General features: G+C 36.1%; 1 protein-coding gene across 1 annotated transcript in view; it reads left to right on the forward strand.

Annotated features, from left to right (window-relative positions):
* Positions 1 to 21,552, forward strand: part of MS3_00010501 (uncharacterized protein) — a gene marked incomplete at both ends in the record, with an annotated part of 137,077 nt that overhangs the window by 42,349 nt on the left and 73,176 nt on the right. Inside the window, 5 exons of the mRNA XM_051218877.1 lie at positions 3,631 to 3,873; positions 10,657 to 10,947; positions 13,999 to 14,157; positions 16,268 to 16,447; positions 18,497 to 18,628. Of these exons, the coding sequence (XP_051072574.1) occupies positions 3,631 to 3,873; positions 10,657 to 10,947; positions 13,999 to 14,157; positions 16,268 to 16,447; positions 18,497 to 18,628 (1,005 nt within the window). The remainder of the gene's footprint in view (positions 1 to 3,630; positions 3,874 to 10,656; positions 10,948 to 13,998; positions 14,158 to 16,267; positions 16,448 to 18,496; positions 18,629 to 21,552) is intronic.

Raw genomic sequence — 21,552 nt, forward strand, 5'->3', positions numbered from 1 at the left:
AATTGCGTAACTTTTTCCATGAGTCGGGTCGAGGATAATTCCTAATGGCGTCGACTTCTGTTGCTATTGGTGTGATGCCTTGAGAAGTTATATTGTGACCTAAAAACTGTAAAGACTCTTTTCCGAATTCACACTTCTCAATGTTTATAGAAATGCCATGTTCTTGAAGTTTCGCAAACAACTGTCGTAGATGTTGTAGATGTTCTTCCCTGGTAGCGCTAGCTACTAGTATATCATCGATATATGCGTGAACTCCTGTCAAACCTCTGATGACTTGATCGATGAATCTTTGGAAGGTTTGGGCTGCATTAGTTAATCCGAAGGGCATTCGCAAAAACTAGAATAACCCAAATGGAGTAGTTATAGCCGTTACGGGAATATGGTAATAAGCTCGAACGAGATCGATTTTCGGAGATATCGTGGCATCTTCCATATTGGTAGTAATGTCGTGGATATGTGGTATCGGATATCTGTCTGCTATCGTTTGCTTGTTAAGAGCTTTATAGTCTCCGCATGGCCTGATTTCCCCATTCTTCTTCGAAACCATATGCAATGGGGACGCCCAGGGACTATTAGAAGGTCTTATGATACCAAGCTTCGTCAACTTTTCGAACTCTCGTTTCGCGACATTCAACCTTTTCGGGTCTAACCTTCGTGGTCTTGAGTTAGTCGGTGGACCTTTCGTTATAATATGGTGCTGTACCGTATGTTTAAGATCTCTGTTATCATATGATACCTTCGTCAGATCAGCATACTCGTTTAGAAGCGATCTATATGGCTCGTTTTTGTCTTTTGACACTACTAAATTCATGGATGCGTGACCAGTCGTTACTCCTCTTATCACTACTGAATGGTCGCCGTTCACGAGCCGGTTTCGTCGGGTATCCACTAGTAAGTCAAAATTCTTTAAGAAATCAATACCGATTATAGGTACGGCTACATCTGCGATAATGAATTCCCAGCGGAATGAGGTAGTACGACCGAAATTCAAGGTTACTTTTCGCTTGCCATATGTTTTTATATCGGATTTATTTGCTGCCTTAAGCGTTAGCGCTGTATCGATATTTCGTGTTTCGTTACTTACTGGAGGCACGACGCTTACTTCTGCTCCCGTATCCACTAAGAATTGAGCGCCTGTTACTCTATCCTGAACGTAAAATAAACGACTGTTTCTAGGAGCTGTTGTAGTTGTTGCGGCGGTTATCGACAATCGGTGTGTTCGTTTGAATTTACATGATGATCTACAGTTTCGAGCTTTATCGCCGAAAGTTTGATGGTACCAACATATTGTAGGAGCTGAGCGTCTCCTAGAACGTGATCGACTTCTTTCCCTTGATCTACTTCGTGACCATCCTCTTTGCGTATCGCTCTGATTTAGTTTCGTCAGCTTGTGGCATAAAACATTAATCTCCTTTTGTAATGCATCGATTCGTCCATCTATTGTGGTACTATGCCTTTGCGGACTCGTTTGTTTCATTCTCTCATAAATCCTATCGGCTATTTTAGCAATGTTGTCTATATCGACATCGCTGTCCTCAACCGCAAGGATCTGCTGCACGTTCGCTGGAAGTCGTCGTAACCACAACTGATAAAATATGTTTTTATCTACTTTTCTGTCATCGATTATGCTTCTCATATAGTTTTTTAGTTGCGATGGAGTCCTATCTCCTATCTGCACTTGACTGAGAAGTTGTTCGATGGCTTGCCGATCGCTTAATGAGACGGCTTTAATCACTGCCTGTTTTAATGCGTCGTATGGATTTTCTATGTCTGGCTTGATTAAAATCTCTCGTACATTATCTGCTACTTCATCTGGAAGTAGCGAGCTCGCGTGGCCAAATTTATCTCGCTGTGTATGAACACGATTAGCTACAAAGCAATGTTCAAGCCTGATAAACCAAAGTTGAGGATATGTTACTTTAAAAGGAGGAATAGTTACATTAATGGACCTCACGGACGGCGTTTGGGAAAGTTCTATTGTATCGTTACTTAAAGACATATTCATAAAGATAAAAAATTACACAAATATAATGCGAATGTCACAGAGAAAAGTGAGTCGATAAAAACAATGATAAAAACAAATGGTACAATTTATAACAAAGAACGGACTTACTAAATTGCACCAAAATATCAATTGTTTGTAAAATATCGTTGTTTACTATGAATATTATCGTTATGTTCTATGATGTTTGTGAGATAATGTACGTATAATTAAAATAATGAGATGATAAATCCACAGTTATGATTATAATCCAAATGATAGTTACAATTGTAATCGAGTACGTTGGATTTTAGGAATTGGATTATGTCGTTGAAGATTGTTTCGTGTTCGCGCGTCGGGATCGCCAATTATGTGGTGGTCGGTATCCGATATAATCCTTAACTTCGTATACAATTCGTCTTGCTAACCGTTCTGTATCACGCCCCAACGGTATAATAATCAGAAGGCAAATACGAAGTGTTGATTACGTTTATTGCGAGACCACACACATATATCCAAATGTACAGATGCGTTAAACAAGCATAGAAAGTTGTGCCGAAAGGCAAGCAAGCGAGCGAGAGCCAGAGCAAGAGCGTGACGAGAGCGTGTGAGCGAGTGAGTGATTGAGAGTCCAATATGAATAACATGGACATATATATACCATGTGAAATGAATGAGTAATCGAATCGAATAAGCGGTTAGTAGTAAGACTAGCAGAGTGAATAAATGCGTAGGCAGTAATCAATATTCAAGCATACGTATTCCATACAAGCACAAAATAATAATAAGGGTACAATGAATTGTTATAGTGCGGATGACTTTGTCCGCTAAATAAGTTAGTAAAAGGGCTTAACTGAGTTAAATGAGAATAAACCCATTTGCACGTGAGTCTCTATAAGTTTTCTTGGAACATTTTATTATTTCTGTGATGCTTGCATGATTTCTGTATTCTTTCAGAAGCACATCAATGTATGTTATTATTTAATAATCCTTAGTACTGCGTCATCAAATAAAATCAGCTCGAGAATCATTATAAACTATAGAGAACTGGACAGATGTATGAACATTGCTTACCTAATACTAAACAACTGATCAATTACCAGACTTAAATATCATTTACAAAGTATAAGATCATTTAGTCAACAAATATAAATCTAATGAATTACATTTTAAGTCTCCTCATTCATTTTCATTACTGAATCATCAACAACCCAAAGATATTGGTGGATATCATAACACTAAGGAGTAAATAGATCACTGGGAGTTTTAAGCCCAAACATTGATAATTATTTTATTTTAACACATTGATATTGGTGCAAGGGGGCACCAGATACATATGCGCCGCACAAGTCTCATTTGATATGTGTGAGAGCTGTGATACTGCCCGCGTGCCCAAACCGAACCAGGTGGTTTTCTTACGGAGCCACATTTGGAGCCTTCGACCTGAAGGTCTGATCCACAAGGCAGTGGAGCATCGTGAGGAGATGTAGTTCCATGGTAGCCGGTGACCAACGATTGGTTCATACGCCATTTGTTCCTTCAGGATACTGGAGCCCATGTGCACCATTGGTTCATTATTAATGATCATCATCATCATCATCATCATACTTATAAATCTAATGTGCTTTTCTTTTTTCTTTTAAAATTAGAACTCCAAAAGAAAACAAGCTAATTTAGAAAAAGTAGAAGCAAAACGATTAGCGGATAAATTAAAACTTGAAAATGAATTAAATAATCATTTAAATCAAATAGAAAATTGGATCAATTCAGTAAAAGATTTAATTGAAAATAAAACGAATGGTAAATTGAAACATTTACAAGTACGTTGTACATCGAATGGATTATCGATTATTGTTGGACAATTACAAAATATTTTAGATGAACAATCAAAAGTAAGTAATATATTAAAGACTCATGATATTAACCATTGAAATTACTATAATATCCACAAAACCCATCTGATATTCATCAACATATGTTCACTAGTGACTGCTTTACGAGGTATATCCTGGAGATCTAGTGAGAAGCCGTTACCAGTGGAGTTCAACCAGGCCTGTTGTGAGATAGGAACTCACTGAAGACAATGGTGAATGTGTCGCTCAATTTCGTGGATTAGTTGAGGTTAGACATTAACACCACCGGATGCCGGCCAGCTCAGTGGTCTAGTGGTTAAGTGCTAGCGCGCGAAACCAGTAGGTCCTGGGTTCGGATCTCGCAGGGGGCGAGGTCGTGGATGTGCACTGATGAGGAGTCACACAATAGGACGAAACGGCCGTCCAGTACTTCCAGGTTTTCCATGATGGTCTAGCTTTAATTGACTCATGATGTCGATCATTGAAATTACTATAATACCCATAAAACCCATCTGATATTAAAGCAAAATAGTTAAGTATCTAAATGATATTTATGTATGTAAACTAAGAACATGAATCGGAACAATTGAATGTATTTGAGAACAATTATAACAGAATATCTCATTAAAATCAGAGAACCATATAGTAAATACTTCATTTGATATTGTTTTACTTGGAACTTCTCATTGATGTTTAAGATTGAAATTGATCAGTCTCTTGTTGGCATATGTGCATCCTGTGTGGATTGCCTCGATATTGCCTTAAGTCATAATCATTATAAACAAAGATGGGCGCACGTTTCGTCCCATTTGAGACTCTTCAGATGGATGCACTTAAGGATGGACTTATGGTAATATCGAGATGAACAAATGCCAATAACAGACTGATCAATTTCACTCCTAAACATCAATCGAAATATACAAGCAAACAATATAAAGTGAATTGAAGCTTCACTACGTTACACAAGCTAGTGGCTATCAGGACTCAGTAGCTAAGTGGATAACGCGATGGAGTTTGGAGGGAACGGTACTAGGTTTCAGTTCCGGAGTGAACATCAACTATGGGATGCAGTAGATCCATTTGACGTATCCCAAATAGGACGAGAAGCGTGTTCTGGATTCCACTGTTAGCCACCATCCATCTATCCTGATAATAATAATAATAATAATAATAATAATAATAATAATAATAATAATAATAATAATAATAATAATAATAGTAATAATAGTAATAATAATAATAGTATCCCTGTTGATTGCCATCAATGTTGTTACATTAAATAATCCCCACCATCATTTGTGTATCATTCCAACAAGTTCCTGTTTAACAATGATTGAAATTGTTGTTATTCTATAATAATATTCCATGTGTTTTTACAATAACCAGTATCTGCCATAAATCTTCAGCGGAGAAAGTTTTTTTATCAGTTGAGTTCCTACAATTATTTTTTTTCAAGGCATTAGATACAGAAAGTATGAATTACGACATACTTTTCTCTCCTTATTTCAAAAAAAGTAGGCAGAGAAAGCAGTATTTCGATCTTAGTAGTTAGCATTGTGATAGCTCACAAGTATTTCATACAGTTCATACAGTTGAAATTCATGATTATTCAGTTCACACAAATCTAAGTCAAGAAGGCTTAAAGTATTATTTTCATGGTTTGTAAATGGGTGGTATAAATATTTGAACAGACATCTGTGTTATTGAAGGGGCTGATTCGCTCCATGGGATTCAAACCAGTATCATTCTGTTTCGTACTGACAGGCGATACTACTCAAATTTTTAGACCACGACTTATTTCCTGTAGTACTCGGACATTTATAACAACTGATTACTTAGTGGTTACTGAATTTTCATAATTCTTACTTACTTACTTACTTACACCTGTTACTCCTCGTGAAGGAGCATAGGTCGCTCACCAGCATTCTCCATCCAACCCTGTCCTGGGCAATCCTTTCCAGCTCCTTCCAGTTGTAATTCATCCTTTTCATATCTGCTTCTATTATCCGACGTAATGTGTTCTTTGGCCTTCCTCTTTTCCGCTTCCCTTCAGGATTCCAAGTTAGAGCTTGCCTCGTGATGCAGTTTGACGATTTGCGTAATGTATGTCCTATCCATTTCCATCGTCTTTTCCTAATTCCCTCTTCAGCTGGAAGTTGGTTTGTTCTCTCCCACAGAAGGCTATTGCTGATGGTATCCGGCCAATGGATGTTGAGTATCTTGCGTAGACAGCTATTTATAAATACTTGTACTTTCTTGATTGTGGTTGTTGTAGTTCTCTAAGTTTCAGCTCCATACAGTAGAATTGCCTTGACGTTCGTATTGAAGATTCTCACTTTGATATTGGTTGAAAGTTGTTTTGAGTTCCATATGTTCTTCAATTGTAGGAATGCGGCCCTTGCTTTGCCAATCCTCGCCTTTACGTCTGCATCTGAACCTCCATGTCTATCGACGATGCTTCCCAGATATGTGAAGGATTCTACATCTTCCAGAGTTTCGCCATCAAGGGTGATTGGATTGCTGTTCTCCGCTTTGAATTTGAGGACCTTGGTTTTCCCTTTGTGTATGCTGAGGCCTACTGATGCAGAGACTGCTGCTACATTGGCTGTCTTTATCTGAATCTGTTCACGTGTACGTGATAGGAGGGCTAGGTCATCTGCGAAGTCCAGATCGTCTAATTGGTTCTGAGCTGTCCATTGTATTCCGTGTTTTCCTTCAGATGTCGAGGTCTTCATAATCCAGTCGACCACCAGAAGAAAGAGGAAGGGAGAGAGTAAACAGCCTTGTCTGACTCCGGTCCTTACTTGGAATGCATCTGTCAGCTGTCCTCCATGCACTACTTTGCACTGTAGTCCGTCGTATGAGTTCCGGATAATATTGACAATCTTCTCAGGAACTCCTTAGTGTCGAAGAAGTTTCCATAATGTCCTCCTATCTACACTGTCGAATGTCTTTTCATAATCAATGAAGTTGATGTATAGTCACGAGTTCCACTCAACTGATTGTTCGACGATGATCCGTAGTGTTGCAATTTGGTCTGTGCACGACCGATCCTTTCGGAATCCAGCTTGTTGATCTCGAAGTTGGGCATCTACTGCATCCTTCCTCCGGTTCAGCTACACTCTGTTGAAGACTTTCCCTGGTATTGACAGTAGTGTAATGCCTCTGTAGTTTTCACATTTGCTCAGATCTCCTTTCTTTGGAATCTTGATGAGGTGTCCTTCTTTCCAGTCCATCGGCACTTGTTCCTCCTCCCAAATCTTTTTGAATAGAGGGTAAAGCATGCTTGTGGTTACTTCGACGTCTGATTTCAGTGCTTCAGCTGGTATGTTGTCGGGTCCTGCTGCTTTCCCGTTCTTGATTTGTCTGACGGCCATTCTAATTTCTTCCGTCGTTGGTGGGTTGACATCTATAGGAAGATCTGTGTGTGCTGCTTCGATGTTCGGTGGATTCATTGGAGCCGGCCTATTCAGGAGTTCCTCGAAGTATTCTACCCATCTGTTTCGCTGTTGTTGAATTTCAGTGATTGGCTTGCCTTCTTTGTCTTTGACCGGCCTCTCTGGTTTACTGTATTTCCCTGATAGTTTCTTCGTTGTATCGTAGAGCTGTTTCATATTTCCTTCTCTAGCAGCTTTTTCTGCCGTCGTTGCTAATTCTTCCACGTATTTCTTCCTGTCGGCTCTAATGCTCCTCTTCACTTGCTTGTTTGCTTCTATGTATTCAGCTTGTGCTTGGACTTTCTCTGCTCGTGTTCGGCTGTTGTTAATTGCTGTCTTCTTGTTCTTCCTTTCTTTGATCTTGTCCAGTGTTTCTATAGAGATCCATTCCTTATGATGGTGTTTCTTTAGGCCCAGAACCTCTTGACACGTTGAAGTCAATGTTTCTTTGATGCCTTTCCAGTTGTCCTCCATGGTGGTTTCTTCTTCCTTCAGTAGATCTTGAAAGGCTTGGAATCTGTTGTTGAGAGCTATCTTGAATTCATTGAGTTTGTCAGTATCTCGAAGGAAGGCTGTATTGAACCTTTGTATTGCTGTTTGTCCACTTGTCCAGTTCTTTTTTAGCTTCAGTTTTAAATTGGCTACAACTAGGTGGTGATCTGAAGCTACGTCAGCTCCTCTCCTGGTTCTCACATCTTCCATTGTCCTTCGGAATTTTTTTGATGCAAATATGGTCTATTTGGTTCTCTGTAGTGTGGTCCGGTGAGATCCATGTAGCCTTGTGTATACGTTTGTGTGGAAATATTGTGCCTCCTATGACTAATTTGTTGAATGCACACAAATTTGCAAATCTTTCTCCATTTTCGTTCCTCTCTCCCAGTCCATGTCGTCCCATAATATCTTCATATCCAGTGTTGTCTATTCCGACCTTGGCATTTAGATCTCCCATCAGAATGGTGAGGTCCTTTCTTGAGCATTTCTCTATGATTGACTGCAGCCGCTCGTAGAATTGATCTTTAATGTCGTCGTTGCTATCATTGGTGGGTGCATAACATTGGATAATATTCATTAAGATCCCCTCCTTCTTTGTTTTGAATGATGCTTTGATGATTCTGGATCCGTGAGATTCCCATCCTACAAGTGCATTTCGTGCTACTTTGGACAGCATTAGAGCAACTCCCTGAGTGTGTGGAGCATTTTCCTCTTCGTGACCGGAGTATAGCAGCATCTCTCCCGTAGCTAGCCTTTTCTGTCCAGCTTGGGTCCAGTGGGTTTCGCTGATTCCCAGTACTGCCAAGTTGTATCTCCTCATTTCCGTTGCTATTTGGCTGGTCTTCCCGGTTTCCCACATTGTTCTAACGTTCCATGTACCTATAAAAATTTTTGCTCTGGTTGTTAGAAGGGGCATCGGCCTCGTGGCTTCCGAAGGAATTCGGCTTTCACCATGAAGCGTCATAATTCTTCTAAATGAAGACCTTCTAACTCTCAGGGCAGAGTTAAAATGGTTTGAATTATTTTTTCTGGTAAGCGTTTTTTTAGCGAGTTAGTTTTCTACGGGATGGGGACGCTAACCCCATGCCCAACCCTCCTCCTTTACCCGGGCTTGGGACCGGCAGTAACTCTAGAAGAGCTACAGGCGGAGTTTTTCATAATTCTAAGGAAACTAAAATACGACAAATGGTCCGTTTAACAAATACACTACTTAATATCAAATTTTCAGTGAAAAAGTAATAAAGTTTATTAAGAAAGTCATCAACTACAGGACGGTGCTTATGAATATGATACGTTTAGGAAAACACTTTATTGAAGTGAATCACCAATTAAGTAAGGACCATGATTAGTCCAAAATGAATGCGTGCACAGGAAGTCAGTCCACTTCTTATTTTGATTATGCTATTAATCACCGGTTCACCATACGGATACTTGCCTTCTTACTTACGACTGTTATCCCTCGTGGATCAACATAGACCGACCACCAGCATTCTCCATCCAACTCTGTCCTTGATAATCTTTTTCAGTTGTTTACAATCACTATTCATTCTTTTCATGTCTGCTTCCATTTCTTGTTACAGTGTGTTCTTTGGTCTTCCTCAATTCTATTTCCTTTCACAATTCCATGTTAGTGCGTGCTTCGTGATACAGTTTGATGATTTCCACAGTCTATATTCTGTCCACCTCGAGAGTATTTTCCTAATTTCCTCTTCAACTCTCTCTTCCGCAGTAGGCACCATACAGATGGTTCATGAGAAATTGAATTTAAGAAAGACATCTACGTACAAACGTTTAAGACTGGTAGCATTAAAACAATAAAAACGGAATAATCACTATATTGTCATATATGAGGAATGTTTTGAAGGGAACATGATTTATATATCCCAAACTATGTAAAATAAACTACCAATGACATCAACTAGTGTAGTTATTGACTTACTTACTTACTTACGCCTGTTACTCCCAGTGGAGTATAGGCCGCCGGCCAACATTCTCCAACCCACTCTGTCCTACACCTTCCTTTCTAGTTCTATCCAATTGTTGTTCATTCTTCTCATGTCTGTTTTCATTTCTCAGCGTAGTACGTTCTTTGGTCTTGCTCTCCTCCTTTGACCTAAAGGATTACATGTGAGGACTTAACTTATGACACAGTTCGGTGCTTTCCTCAATATGTATCCTATCCATTTATTTATTTATTTTATTTTATTTTACTAAAAAGACTATATATTTCAACATTTCTGTTTTGTCTTTATGAACCGCTAGTTATCACGTGATTTATTCGACTATCAAAATATGACTTATTCGTTCTTGTACTGTGCTAAACCAATGACGTTCGTTCGGTTTGATCAGCCTAGCGTCCTATTGGTCCCCTGTTCGCCTAGCCAGTTCAACTGAGTCCAGAATGCCAACAATAGCCTCCACTATGCGAATCACTTATTTCAGACATACTGGGTTTATATTATCAATCAAACAGACTGCAACGCACTATAAAATAGGAAATAACATTCGTACACAATAAAGCCAAAAAGTGGCTGTGAACGTGGGAGACAGTAATCAATAACTGAGCATAATTTCAGAATAGTAAATCGTACAATAATAATCTATAGGTCAAAAAGAAGCTTATAATAAGATAAATATAAATATACATAATCTGACTACTGAATAGTTATACCATAAGAATATATAGATAATATTAGTCCATTAATAGGTCTCAGACGTTACTCGTAATGTAATCTTCACTAGGATATAACAATTTCCTATTTTCAATTACTATAATCACATAAATTTCATTCTTTTTCTTTTTTCCCAAACATCCCTCCTTCCCTTCCTCCCTCCTCCCACCAATCAATCAATCAATCAATCAATCGATCAATCAATTAAAATTCTTTTCAAGATTACAGAACATTTACGAAATGCTACTAATCTAAGTCAAGATCCAATAATTCAACCAATACAATTAGAACAAAATGAACGTTTATTATATTTAGAAGAATCAATGGAGAAATTTATTCATTTATTACCAATAAAATTAAAAGATTTAACGGATATAACAGAGAAAACTAATGAAATTGAAAATAATTTAAATCATATTCAATTACAACTAAATGAATTAGAACAGAAACAAAATAATCTTTTCTTGGAAACTGATATTCATACATGGGAATGTTCATCATTATATCTTGAAGTAAGTTTTGAAAGAATAAACTATTTCGGAGGATAGAGAAGATTTATAGTTTAAATCAACTGAACTGAACTACTTATTGGTCACCGGTGTTGGGGACGTTAGATCCCTAGAACTCACTTAGGAAAGGACCTAATTTTGTAATTTTATTTGGAAAATTTGAATTTCTTTGTTTTCGCGCCAAAGGCGCTCTTGTCACCTTCATGTTTTATTTTCCACTGGAAGATATCTTAAATATTATTGGTTCGTTGCGTCTTTTAGTATGCTATTTGGTAACTCTCCCCAAGGACGGTTTTGCACTATATATATACGTTTTGAATTGTGTTTGTTGTTATCGCTCGTTTCTAGCTGATTTGCAGAATATACTTCCCATTCCAAGCTTGGACTTCTCCCTCTAGTTAGCGGAGCTGGGACGCATCAAATAGCTAGCTTACTGGTCTTTTGTCACTGAGTCTTTGTTCTCGTTCGCAGATCAAGTGAACTCGTGTTAGTTTCAAACCTAACAACCGGCTACCATGGAATTGTATCTCCTTACGTTGATCCGTTACCTTGTGGATTAAACCTTCAGGTCGAAGGCTCCGAGTGTGACCCCTCTAATATAACCATATGTTTCAGTCTGGGCACTCGGTCAGTGTCACAGCCTTCGAAAAAATCGAATGTGGCGTATGTGGCTCATATCTATGATAAACTATTTCAGATGATGGAGAAGGCTTATAGCTTAAGTGGATTATTTTTTTGGAGTTTTATTCTCTAAGTTGGATAGATAGAAGTCTATCTGAAGTTTTTTCTGATAATGTCTTTGAGAAGAATGATGAAAGATCCACGACCAGACTATCCAGCTCAGAGAATAAAACTCCATCAAAATAAACTTTTTTCAATTATTTCATTGTTTAGTAATAAGGTTTACTGGAAAGAAAAACTCTGCTTGTAGCCTCTCTGGAGCTACTGTCGATCCTAAGATCAGATAAAGAAGCAGGGCTAGAGACTTCATCCCGTAGAAAACTAACCAAAACGCTAAAACGGAAAATGAAAACTATATATTTGAATAGATGTTTTATTTTATATTTGACCGATAATTAAGACTGGAATATAATTTCTCATTTCATTCCCAGTGATTCTGTTACGTAATGGTAACAAGTGAAATGTAATATGTCTTGATATTTAAAAAGGAAGAAGAGATGATTTATTGTTGGAAAGCAAATTCTATATTCAAAAAAGTCAAAACTATGATTAAATAACTTTGTTCATATATAGTTTAATACTAGGGCTTTAGAGAATACGCGACTAATGAACCATTTGTTCACAAATGATCCTTTCGTATAGTTGAATTTGGTCACAATCAGCTGCACTCATTGAAAGTTATCTTACCAATTCATAGAAAATTATACACACAAGTAATACGTAGTCCTTATGGTATTAAATAGTATATATATCTTTATAGAAGAACCGAGTGTGAAATGGTCTACATTCATAGACGAGTTTTGTTGTGCTCTATAATTCAATTCCTTTGTCAACACACTCTTCTTTATGCTTTCTCTATTACCTATGTACAGTAAAAAAGCTAAGACAATAAATTAAGTTTAAATCCTAAAGGCCGAAGGAATATGTACATAATTCATGAGTTTATATGTAAAAATCGACTAGGATGTTAGCGATGGTTTTAACCAGACGAATAATCGGCTCATTCACAATAAGTCCACCCACTTGCATTCTTCATGCTTATTATTTATCTTTGAGACTATGTGATTTGAGAGGATCTTTGAAACTAATCAAGTTTCTAAAGTGAATATACTGTAACTTTATAAATATTGTGGAAAATTGAGCACATCAAAATCTTTCAACATTTTAATAATGTGTTCTTAACTTGTTGGAGAGATCCAGGAAACTCCTGGAAAAAAAGCCAAGAAAGGCTCTGAAAATCATCTTATCTAATCAGCGTTCACTAGAAGGTTTACCAGAAACATCTAGAAAGTGAAAAGTCACATGTCAAGTTTTTGATTGGATGGTTACCTATACGGCTACAGTGTTTAAAAGCATTCCAGAATTTTCCGGAGACCCAAGGACATCTTAAATACTATAAAAACCCTAGATTTTCTGTACATAAACAAACCTTTAGAGTAAAGCATTTTCTTTGATATTTCGAGCCTTTTCTCTCGTATTCAAGTCGCTGTATAGATTTAGCCTAGGTTTTACTGGAAGAGCTAAGGGACCGAATCTAGCGTTCAATTAGAAGACTTATCATAACTTAATCATAATATATGCTCACTAGTTAATAAGATAATATAAATATCTCATAGACGTTCTAATGGTTAATCAACTTTGGGATCATACTATAGTTCTATTGACTTTTAAAATAAAAAAATAATGTTTATCTCTTTTATCAGAATGGGTTTTTGTGGAGATTTTAGAAATTTCACTGGTTCATGATTTCAACCAGTGAAATTTCTAAAATCTCCACAAAAACCCATTCTGATATTATTCACCTGCTCACTAGTGACTGAATTCAGGAGATACTCCTGAAGTTCTAGTGAGAAGTAGTGACCAGTGGAGATCAACCAGGTCTGTTGTGAGATAGGAACTCACTGAAGACAATGGTGTACGGTGGCGCAACTTCGTGGACTGGTTGAAGTTAGACATTAACACCGTTGGATGGCGACTCAGTGGTCTAGTTGGTTAAGCGCCTAGCGCGAGACTGATAGGTCCTGGGTTCGAATCTCGTGAGGAGGGCGGGATCGTGGATGCACACTGCTGAAAAGTCCCATACTAGGACGAAACGACCGTCTAGCGCTTCCAGGTTTTCCATGGTGGTCTAGTTTCAATTGACTCCTGATTTCAACCAGTGAAGTTTATCTCTTTTACCAAACTTTTACTAATAGATCATTGGGAATAGTTTGATGATTAAATGATATATCGGTGAAATAATTTTACCAATATTAATGTCTTTTAGAGGATTATGATGGGTAATTTTACTGTGGTTTACAATGAAATAAGATTATTATTATTATTATTATTATTATTATTATTATTATTATTATTATTATTAACTTCATATAGTTCAATGACTGTCGTGGACATTTAACATTTACTAATGGCCAAGTAAATGATTTAGAACGTGCGCTTAATTTACAAGATAATCGTGGTATGTCAATTTTAAACAAATTTAGCGTTGAAGAATTATATAATGAAATAAAAGGTTTCAATGATCGTCTTAATGTAAGTAATGGTTTCAAGTTGATGATATTGTACCATTATATTATGAGTGTTCTTTTAAAAGTCATTAAGATTAAAATATATTGTTATTTTCATGAGTTATGAAGAAGCATTTCGTCTTTAGAAGTGCACATCTTCTACTACTTCATGGATTCAAATCTCGTTATGATAACTAAACCTTCAGACAATTGAACTCATATTCAGTTGTTTGTACTTCTAATTTCGACGATTTAGCGCTTTTGCACAACCATCATCCATTACCACTGGTGGTTACAATTATGTCACTTTGGTCATGATTGAACTCCACTAGTCAAGACATCTCACTAGAATTCTGAAAATTATCTCTCGCCTTTATCTACTGGTAAGAGCATGATGATTGCTATGACTGAGTGTTGTAGAGATTGATGAATTGAAATTTTGCATGATAGACTGACTTCTTATGTGATGTGCTACAGGAAATGAATTCACAGTCATGGATATTACCAGTTTAAAATGTATAACTTATGAATACTTGAATTTTTTTGAGGCTAAATGTTCACCTCTTACATTTGAACTTGATGTTATCGCTGGTATAATTGAGTATCTTTAGGTAAAGTTAACTAAATCATAGTATTTTAAGAAATTTAATGAATTAAGCAGATTAATTGAAGTGTTACGATTGAGATTCATGGATTTGTATTCTTCTTTATCAATCATGTTGATCTTTTGTTTGATTCCTACTAAATGAACTGATGGTGTAGTGAACAGAACACGAGTGAGGGACAATCGAATGTATTTGATGGAAACGTACAGCACTTGTTAATAAAATCTAACAATCAAGTAGTAAATACGTAATTTACAAAATGGCCATCAATTGTCTCGAAATGACTCAGACTTGATTGTTCTTGCATTTTCATATAAATTGCATTCTGTTTCCCTTCTTTACTGTTCGATCCTCTTGTCTCTCTGCTGCCAGACATTCTGTTCACGACTAACATCATATACTACTTATGTCAATATAAGTATCACACACAATGGTTTTATCTAGTTTTAGTACTAATTATTGTGCTTATGTTTCTTGATAGTATAAGTGCCCATGAATTTGTAACGTATCTAATCTTCAATATTTAATGTATGTTCGATATTAAGCATTTTCTTCCCATTCATTTAGTCAGTGAATATCGCATACAATCGCATAATTTCAAGCTATTAAGTTCATGTTATTTGTTTTTCTTTTATCTGGCAAGTTGAGTTGAGCTACATTGTTGTAATCATAGATGATATATACAGATAGCTCATGTTTGATGTCATTAACGTTTGACTTCGTATACGTTCTGTAGAATAAAAGCTGTATTTAAAACAAACATCACAGACAATGACATGAGCAGGTATACTAAACAGATGAATATAGAAATTAAATAGATACAGATAGAAGTGGTTGCCAAAAGCCTAGTGAGTGAACAATGGCTAACTTATTCTTTAAATAAAGTGAATAATATATGTATCACAGATATATAATTAAAGTATGAATAAAAGACATACATAAAGTGAGAACAACTGGAATCTATTCGAAATTAAGGCCATATTTTATGAAAATAGACGAAGAATGAAAGTGAACATACCTATATACACTGTGTTCAGTAAAGTTGCAATCAAACATTAAAAATGTTAGAATAAGGTCGAATACCAGCTATCATATCATGGTATTAATAACTTAGTAATTTACACTGAAATAGATTGAGTTAACGACCTTTACTAGAGATGCCACAGGTATTCGGAGTTTGACAACGCTTTAACCAGTAACACCTTCTAATATGAATCGTACCCACCAAGTGAAATCAAAAGACAGAAGCGAGGAGGTTCGAAGATATATTTGATAAGCTATCAATATATCGGGGATTGTATGATCTAGTCTGGCTAGCAATTGCAGATGTTGTTGTGCACGGTGTTCCCACTCGTGATCTGGTGCGGATGCATGACCGAGCGCCTTCAGCTAGGTGAGTCCATTAGAACTAATGTGGTCAGCATCCAATGTCGAAAACGTGCAGAGCTATTTATTTTGGGGATTTATTTACCGCTGAATTACATATAGAATCTACTTACATATCTATTCATTTCATATTATTTTCAATAGAATACTGAAAAAGTAATTAAACGTAAACTTATTCATAAACAATCAATTAATGAAACATTCACAACATTAAAACAACAAATGGATGAAATACAAATAGCTTTAAAAGATTTAAAATATGCATCATCAACTAGTGGAGGGATTAGTAAAGAAGATTTATTGAATTTGTTGGATAATTTAAAAGTAAGTACTTTCATGTTAATTACTTTATAAAGATTATAAGCTTATCATTAATGTATTCATGAATTCAATGTTGTATCCTTATTTATTTATGTACTTACTTACACTTGTTACCCCACGTCGTGAAGGAGCATAGGATGCGCATGATAATCAATAATCAATTCCAGTTGTTTACAGTTGTTATTGATTCTTTTCATGTCTGCTTGCAGTTTATTCTTTGGTTTTCCATCTTTCTGTTTTCGTTCACGATTCCATGTTAACGCTTGCTCCGTGATGCAGTTTGGTGATTTCTGTAGTGTGTTTCCTATGCATCAACTCCATCATCTTTTCTTAATATCCTCTTCATCTGGAACCTGGTTTGTTCTCTTCCACAGTTGACTGTTGCTGATGATTTCCATCCAACGAACGTTGAGTGTCTTGCGTAGACAATTGTTCATAAATACTTGTACCATTTTGATGATGGTTGTGGTAGTTCTGGAAATATCAGCTCCGTACCATAGAACTGTCTTAACATTCGTATTAAAGATTGTGACTTTAATATTGATTGGTAGTTGTTATGAGTTGCATATGTTGTTTAACTGTATGAATGTGGCCTTTGCATCCGGCCATTCTTTAGTTCATTTAGTCTGTATTTACTGCCTGACTGAAGATAGTTTACACGAAAAATTTTGTTCGACGTAGTTGTGTGCTATTAAATCATTAGTGTAACACCATCAGACATTTTGATTAGACAAATACAAATATATTAAAGTTGTAGTATGAAATGAAATCTCTTAGAAAAGTCGCACTTTAACATATCACATTCATGAAGTAAATGAATCGATGGAGCTTTGTTCTCTGAGCTGGATGGTTTGGTCGTGAAGCTTGCATCGTTCTTCTGAACGACATCATCAGCAGCACAAACTTCAGATAGAAGTGAAGTGTTCGAATTTCTCCATATGCGTTTCACAGCTTGTTCTGTACACCTCGACGTTGAATGGTTCTTATCGACCTTAGATTTGTCATTGTTTACTCCTTTATTTTGGTTATGTCTCCCACTGACCGAAAATGCCAAATGATGAAAACCCTACAGAATAAATAACTTACGTTTTTTGACTCAATTATCAACTAATTAACAGTAATTAAACAGTAGTAGATATCATGTAATTATTCATTTTTTTCAATTTATAAATGTTTATATCCAGTTTTAGAATACAGTTTAAGAGTACGGTGCTATTGAGTTAATAATCTTTAAAATGCCAACTCTATAGCCAGATTCAGTTTATTTGGTCTAACTATTAGATCAGACAGTAAATCAGTGCGGTCTTCTAAAATATGAAGTTGGGACATTGATTAGCCATTGATTGATGTACTTAAAGCTAGCTAGCTAGTCAAGTAAAATTGATTTATGAACCATCTAATAGTTTTTCAGATATCATATGAATATAAGTTTTCTGTTTTGAAGTATAAAAACGAACGTGCATGTAGTATGGCGTTTTACATTAGAATTTAGGATACTTATTCAATCTTATTCGGAACTTGTCAACTGGTTATACATACATATTGATTCATGATAGCCACCAGCTTATCCAAAGTAATGGTTAGTATTTTGCTACGACTGATATGTACGATCGTATCTGATTAACATATTTTGGTCTGCAATCTCCTAAAACAGAGTTTTTTATTTGTAAAGTGGGTTCTATTCGACGTACATATAATTGAGTGTTTCCGAAACATCTACATTTATTATAAAATATCACACTTAAGTAATCGTATTAAGTCACTCTGGTTGACAAACTGTATATCTATATGTAATTGATAAGAGGAAAACATTTTAATCATCAACTTTGGCTTAAGCATATATGGATCATTATAAACATATGGTTTTTAAATTGCCATCAGTCAACAGTTACATCGAATCATTGAGCAGATTACAGTCTGACTAGTCAATAATTACTGTCTCTTATATATAACACATCTATTACCTTTAAGCAGTTTTAATTTAATAGTCATCAAAATAATTATTTAACTGTCTTTATGACCATTATTAGTTTTTCTTTGTTCCGTTTATAGACATTACGCCGTAAATACACCGAAAGTATCCAAACCAATGATAGACGATGTCAGAATTTCTTAAATTCAGCTGCTTCTCAAGGTGATGGTGATATGTTACTCAATGAGGTGAAAATGAAAATATCTCAGATGGTAATGTTATTATAGCTACAATTTTATTCAACTTTTAGTCTAAGTAGTATTAACTAATCAGATATTTCCTTTAAATGATCTTTGTTGAAATTATACAATAGATCAAATTAGAACAACACATATAAGCGAACAATTGTTTTCAGTTAGATCGTCATCAGGCTTTACTCTAATATACATGAATATTTATGTGAAAATGTTAAACTAATCAAGGCAATATGGGTCAATAATCACAATGAAATAGAATAAGTCTCTACACATAATAGGTAAAAATACAAGTTGATAGTAAGAAGACAGGTGAACTGATAATAGTAAGAATAATAAAATACAATAACAAAACTCTTATCAATAGTTAATCGTTGGAACTAGAAGGTCAAACGTGGGTAAATAGACTAGGAATAGTAATCACAAAACATTAAAATCATTACGTAATAATATGTGTGTAAATAATTAGATAGTGAAGAATACAAAGAGGCGGAAAATTACAAACAAATAATGGATGTGGAAATAAGGCTAATGTATGGAAGGGATAGGGGGGTCACGAATTTCTTCTGTACACATAGATTGGCGTTATATATACGAATTCCTATGGCTTCAGCTATATGTAGGAGGCGGGAACGAACTCCGTTGGGAAATGGTGGAGGTATACGATAGATAACTCGAAATGATTTTGATTTATCTACAGCATGACCGCTGTCAATGAGATGTGCCAAGATAGAACTGCGAATTGTTTTTATCTGGCCCTTTATAAACCAAGCTGGTAGATGTTCACTCATTCGTTGGTTAAGTTTCCTGGTAGTACGCCCAATATAGCTATCTCCACAGGAGCAGCTGAATTTGTAAATGCACATTGAGAAAGCCAACTCAGGTAACTTATCCTTCGTTTGCATAGACATCTCTGGTCGACAAGAGAAAGTCGACGTAAGATTGGCTGCGTAGAATGTCCTGGTGATTACTTTCGTTAACATATAATTCAGAATATCACTAGCCACATCCCCGTTGAATTGTAGTTTCATGTACAAAGGTTTCTTACGAACAGTCGAAATCTCCGACTTCTTTATTATGTCATCCATGTACTTCTTAATGAAAGCACTGGGGTAGCCGATCTCGGTCAGTGACTTGTTGATAAATTCAAGCTCCTGACTTAGTGCATCTACTGTACAGATCTTTTTTCCTCTGCTAGTGAGACATCTGACCAAATTTCTCTTGTAGAGGATAGGTGTGAAACTGCAGAATTGAGTATATTGGCATGAAGAGGGGTTTCTTCTATACACGCTTCTACTTAATGTCCCATCACTTCGTTTGCTTGGTGTGAAGTCAAGGAAGTTCAGCTTCTTATCATGCTCGCTTTCACCAGTAAATGTGATCGCTGGGTGAACACTGTTGAATTGGTCTAGGAGTTCCTCTTTACTAGTGTTTTGATCTACGATAATGAAAGTGTCGTCAGTGTAGCGGAAATATAAATCAAGCTTCTTAATAGTCTCATTAAGAGGTCCATTTTCTAGTTTTGCTAGGAACAGATCAGCTAAAATCGGGCCTAGAGGTGAGCCCATGGCTATCCCGTCTATTTGTCTATAATAAGTATTGTTAAAGACAAAATGGACAATCAGCATGCATCTTAAGAGCAGTTCCTTTAGACTATCGTCAGTCAAGCCAATGTTGATTTGTTTTTCTAATATTTGCTTGCATATAAACTCAATAGTCTCTATAAGTGGTATGTTGGTGAACAAAGATCCTACATTCAATGAGATCATATTTTTCATACTAACATTAATATTTTCCACTTTGAAGGTGAAGTCGAAGACATCTTTTACAATATTTCTAACAACTGATTTGTGCAAAGGCTCTAAGATTCGCACTAGCCACTTTGCAATTTTGTGGTAGGGAGAATTGTACATATCTAGAACTAGGCGTAGAGGAAGACCCGGTTTATGAACTTTAGGCAAACCATACAGTCGTGGTGTAAATAATCCAGTCGACTTAATTGAATCATGAATCTCAGTCGTAATTATTCCTTTTTTCTTTAGATCCTTAAGGAAATCAGCCAGTTGTCTTTCTACTTTATTATTGATGTCACAATTACTAGTAACTTTCTAAAATTTTCTAGGATCACTAAGCATTGTTTCCATTTTTCTATATAATCCTTTTTATTCATGAGAACTGTACCTCCTCAAATGAAAATCATCTTGATTATTGACCAATCAGATTATCATAGGTATCATTACCAAGGTTTAATTTGATAATTTCGAATAAATTGAGCATTGGGTTGATTGTTATAAATAAAAATAATATATTTGTAATATCCCAATGAGTAGAAAATTAGATTTTCTGACGTTTCGTGACTTAGTGTAACCCACTTCCTCAGACAATAACTAACCGAACTAAAATTAATCCAAGTTTAGTACAACGGAACAATGCAAGAATAATATTTGATCAATCAAAAAACAGGTTTGAATAAATCAATGTCATTTCATTTCGGTCAAAGTGATTCATAAGTGATATGTATGTAAATTTGTGTGTAGGTATGTGTGCACTATTAAAGGTGAAAATCGTGTAACCTTTGTGGTGAGAATGGATAAAGTTTAATTCGTAAGATAATAGTGTGAATTGTAAATAAGATCAGACTAGGTACAGAGTGGATGGCGGTCGAAAAGCAGTGGACCATTTGTGTTTCCATGGTAGAAGGTGGTCTCTGACGTATCTGCCAAACGTCCCGTCCGACATTTCGATTAACGAAAGTACGTTGTTAAAACAACAAAATCATGTTATGTAGATTTTGATTTACCTTTCAACCGTTCGAGTGAGCATGAGGCGAAAGAACAGTTGTACAATTTCTGATCGCACCCTCTACAATAACGGTTACTGGGTTAATGTTAATGAACGAAACACTTACCCTCTTTATCACATTTCGAACAAGGTGTACGCGA

The sequence above is a fragment of the Schistosoma haematobium genome, chromosome ZW, assembly GCF_000699445.3.
Source record: "Schistosoma haematobium chromosome ZW, whole genome shotgun sequence".
Taxonomy (NCBI): Eukaryota; Metazoa; Platyhelminthes; class Trematoda; order Strigeidida; family Schistosomatidae; genus Schistosoma; species Schistosoma haematobium.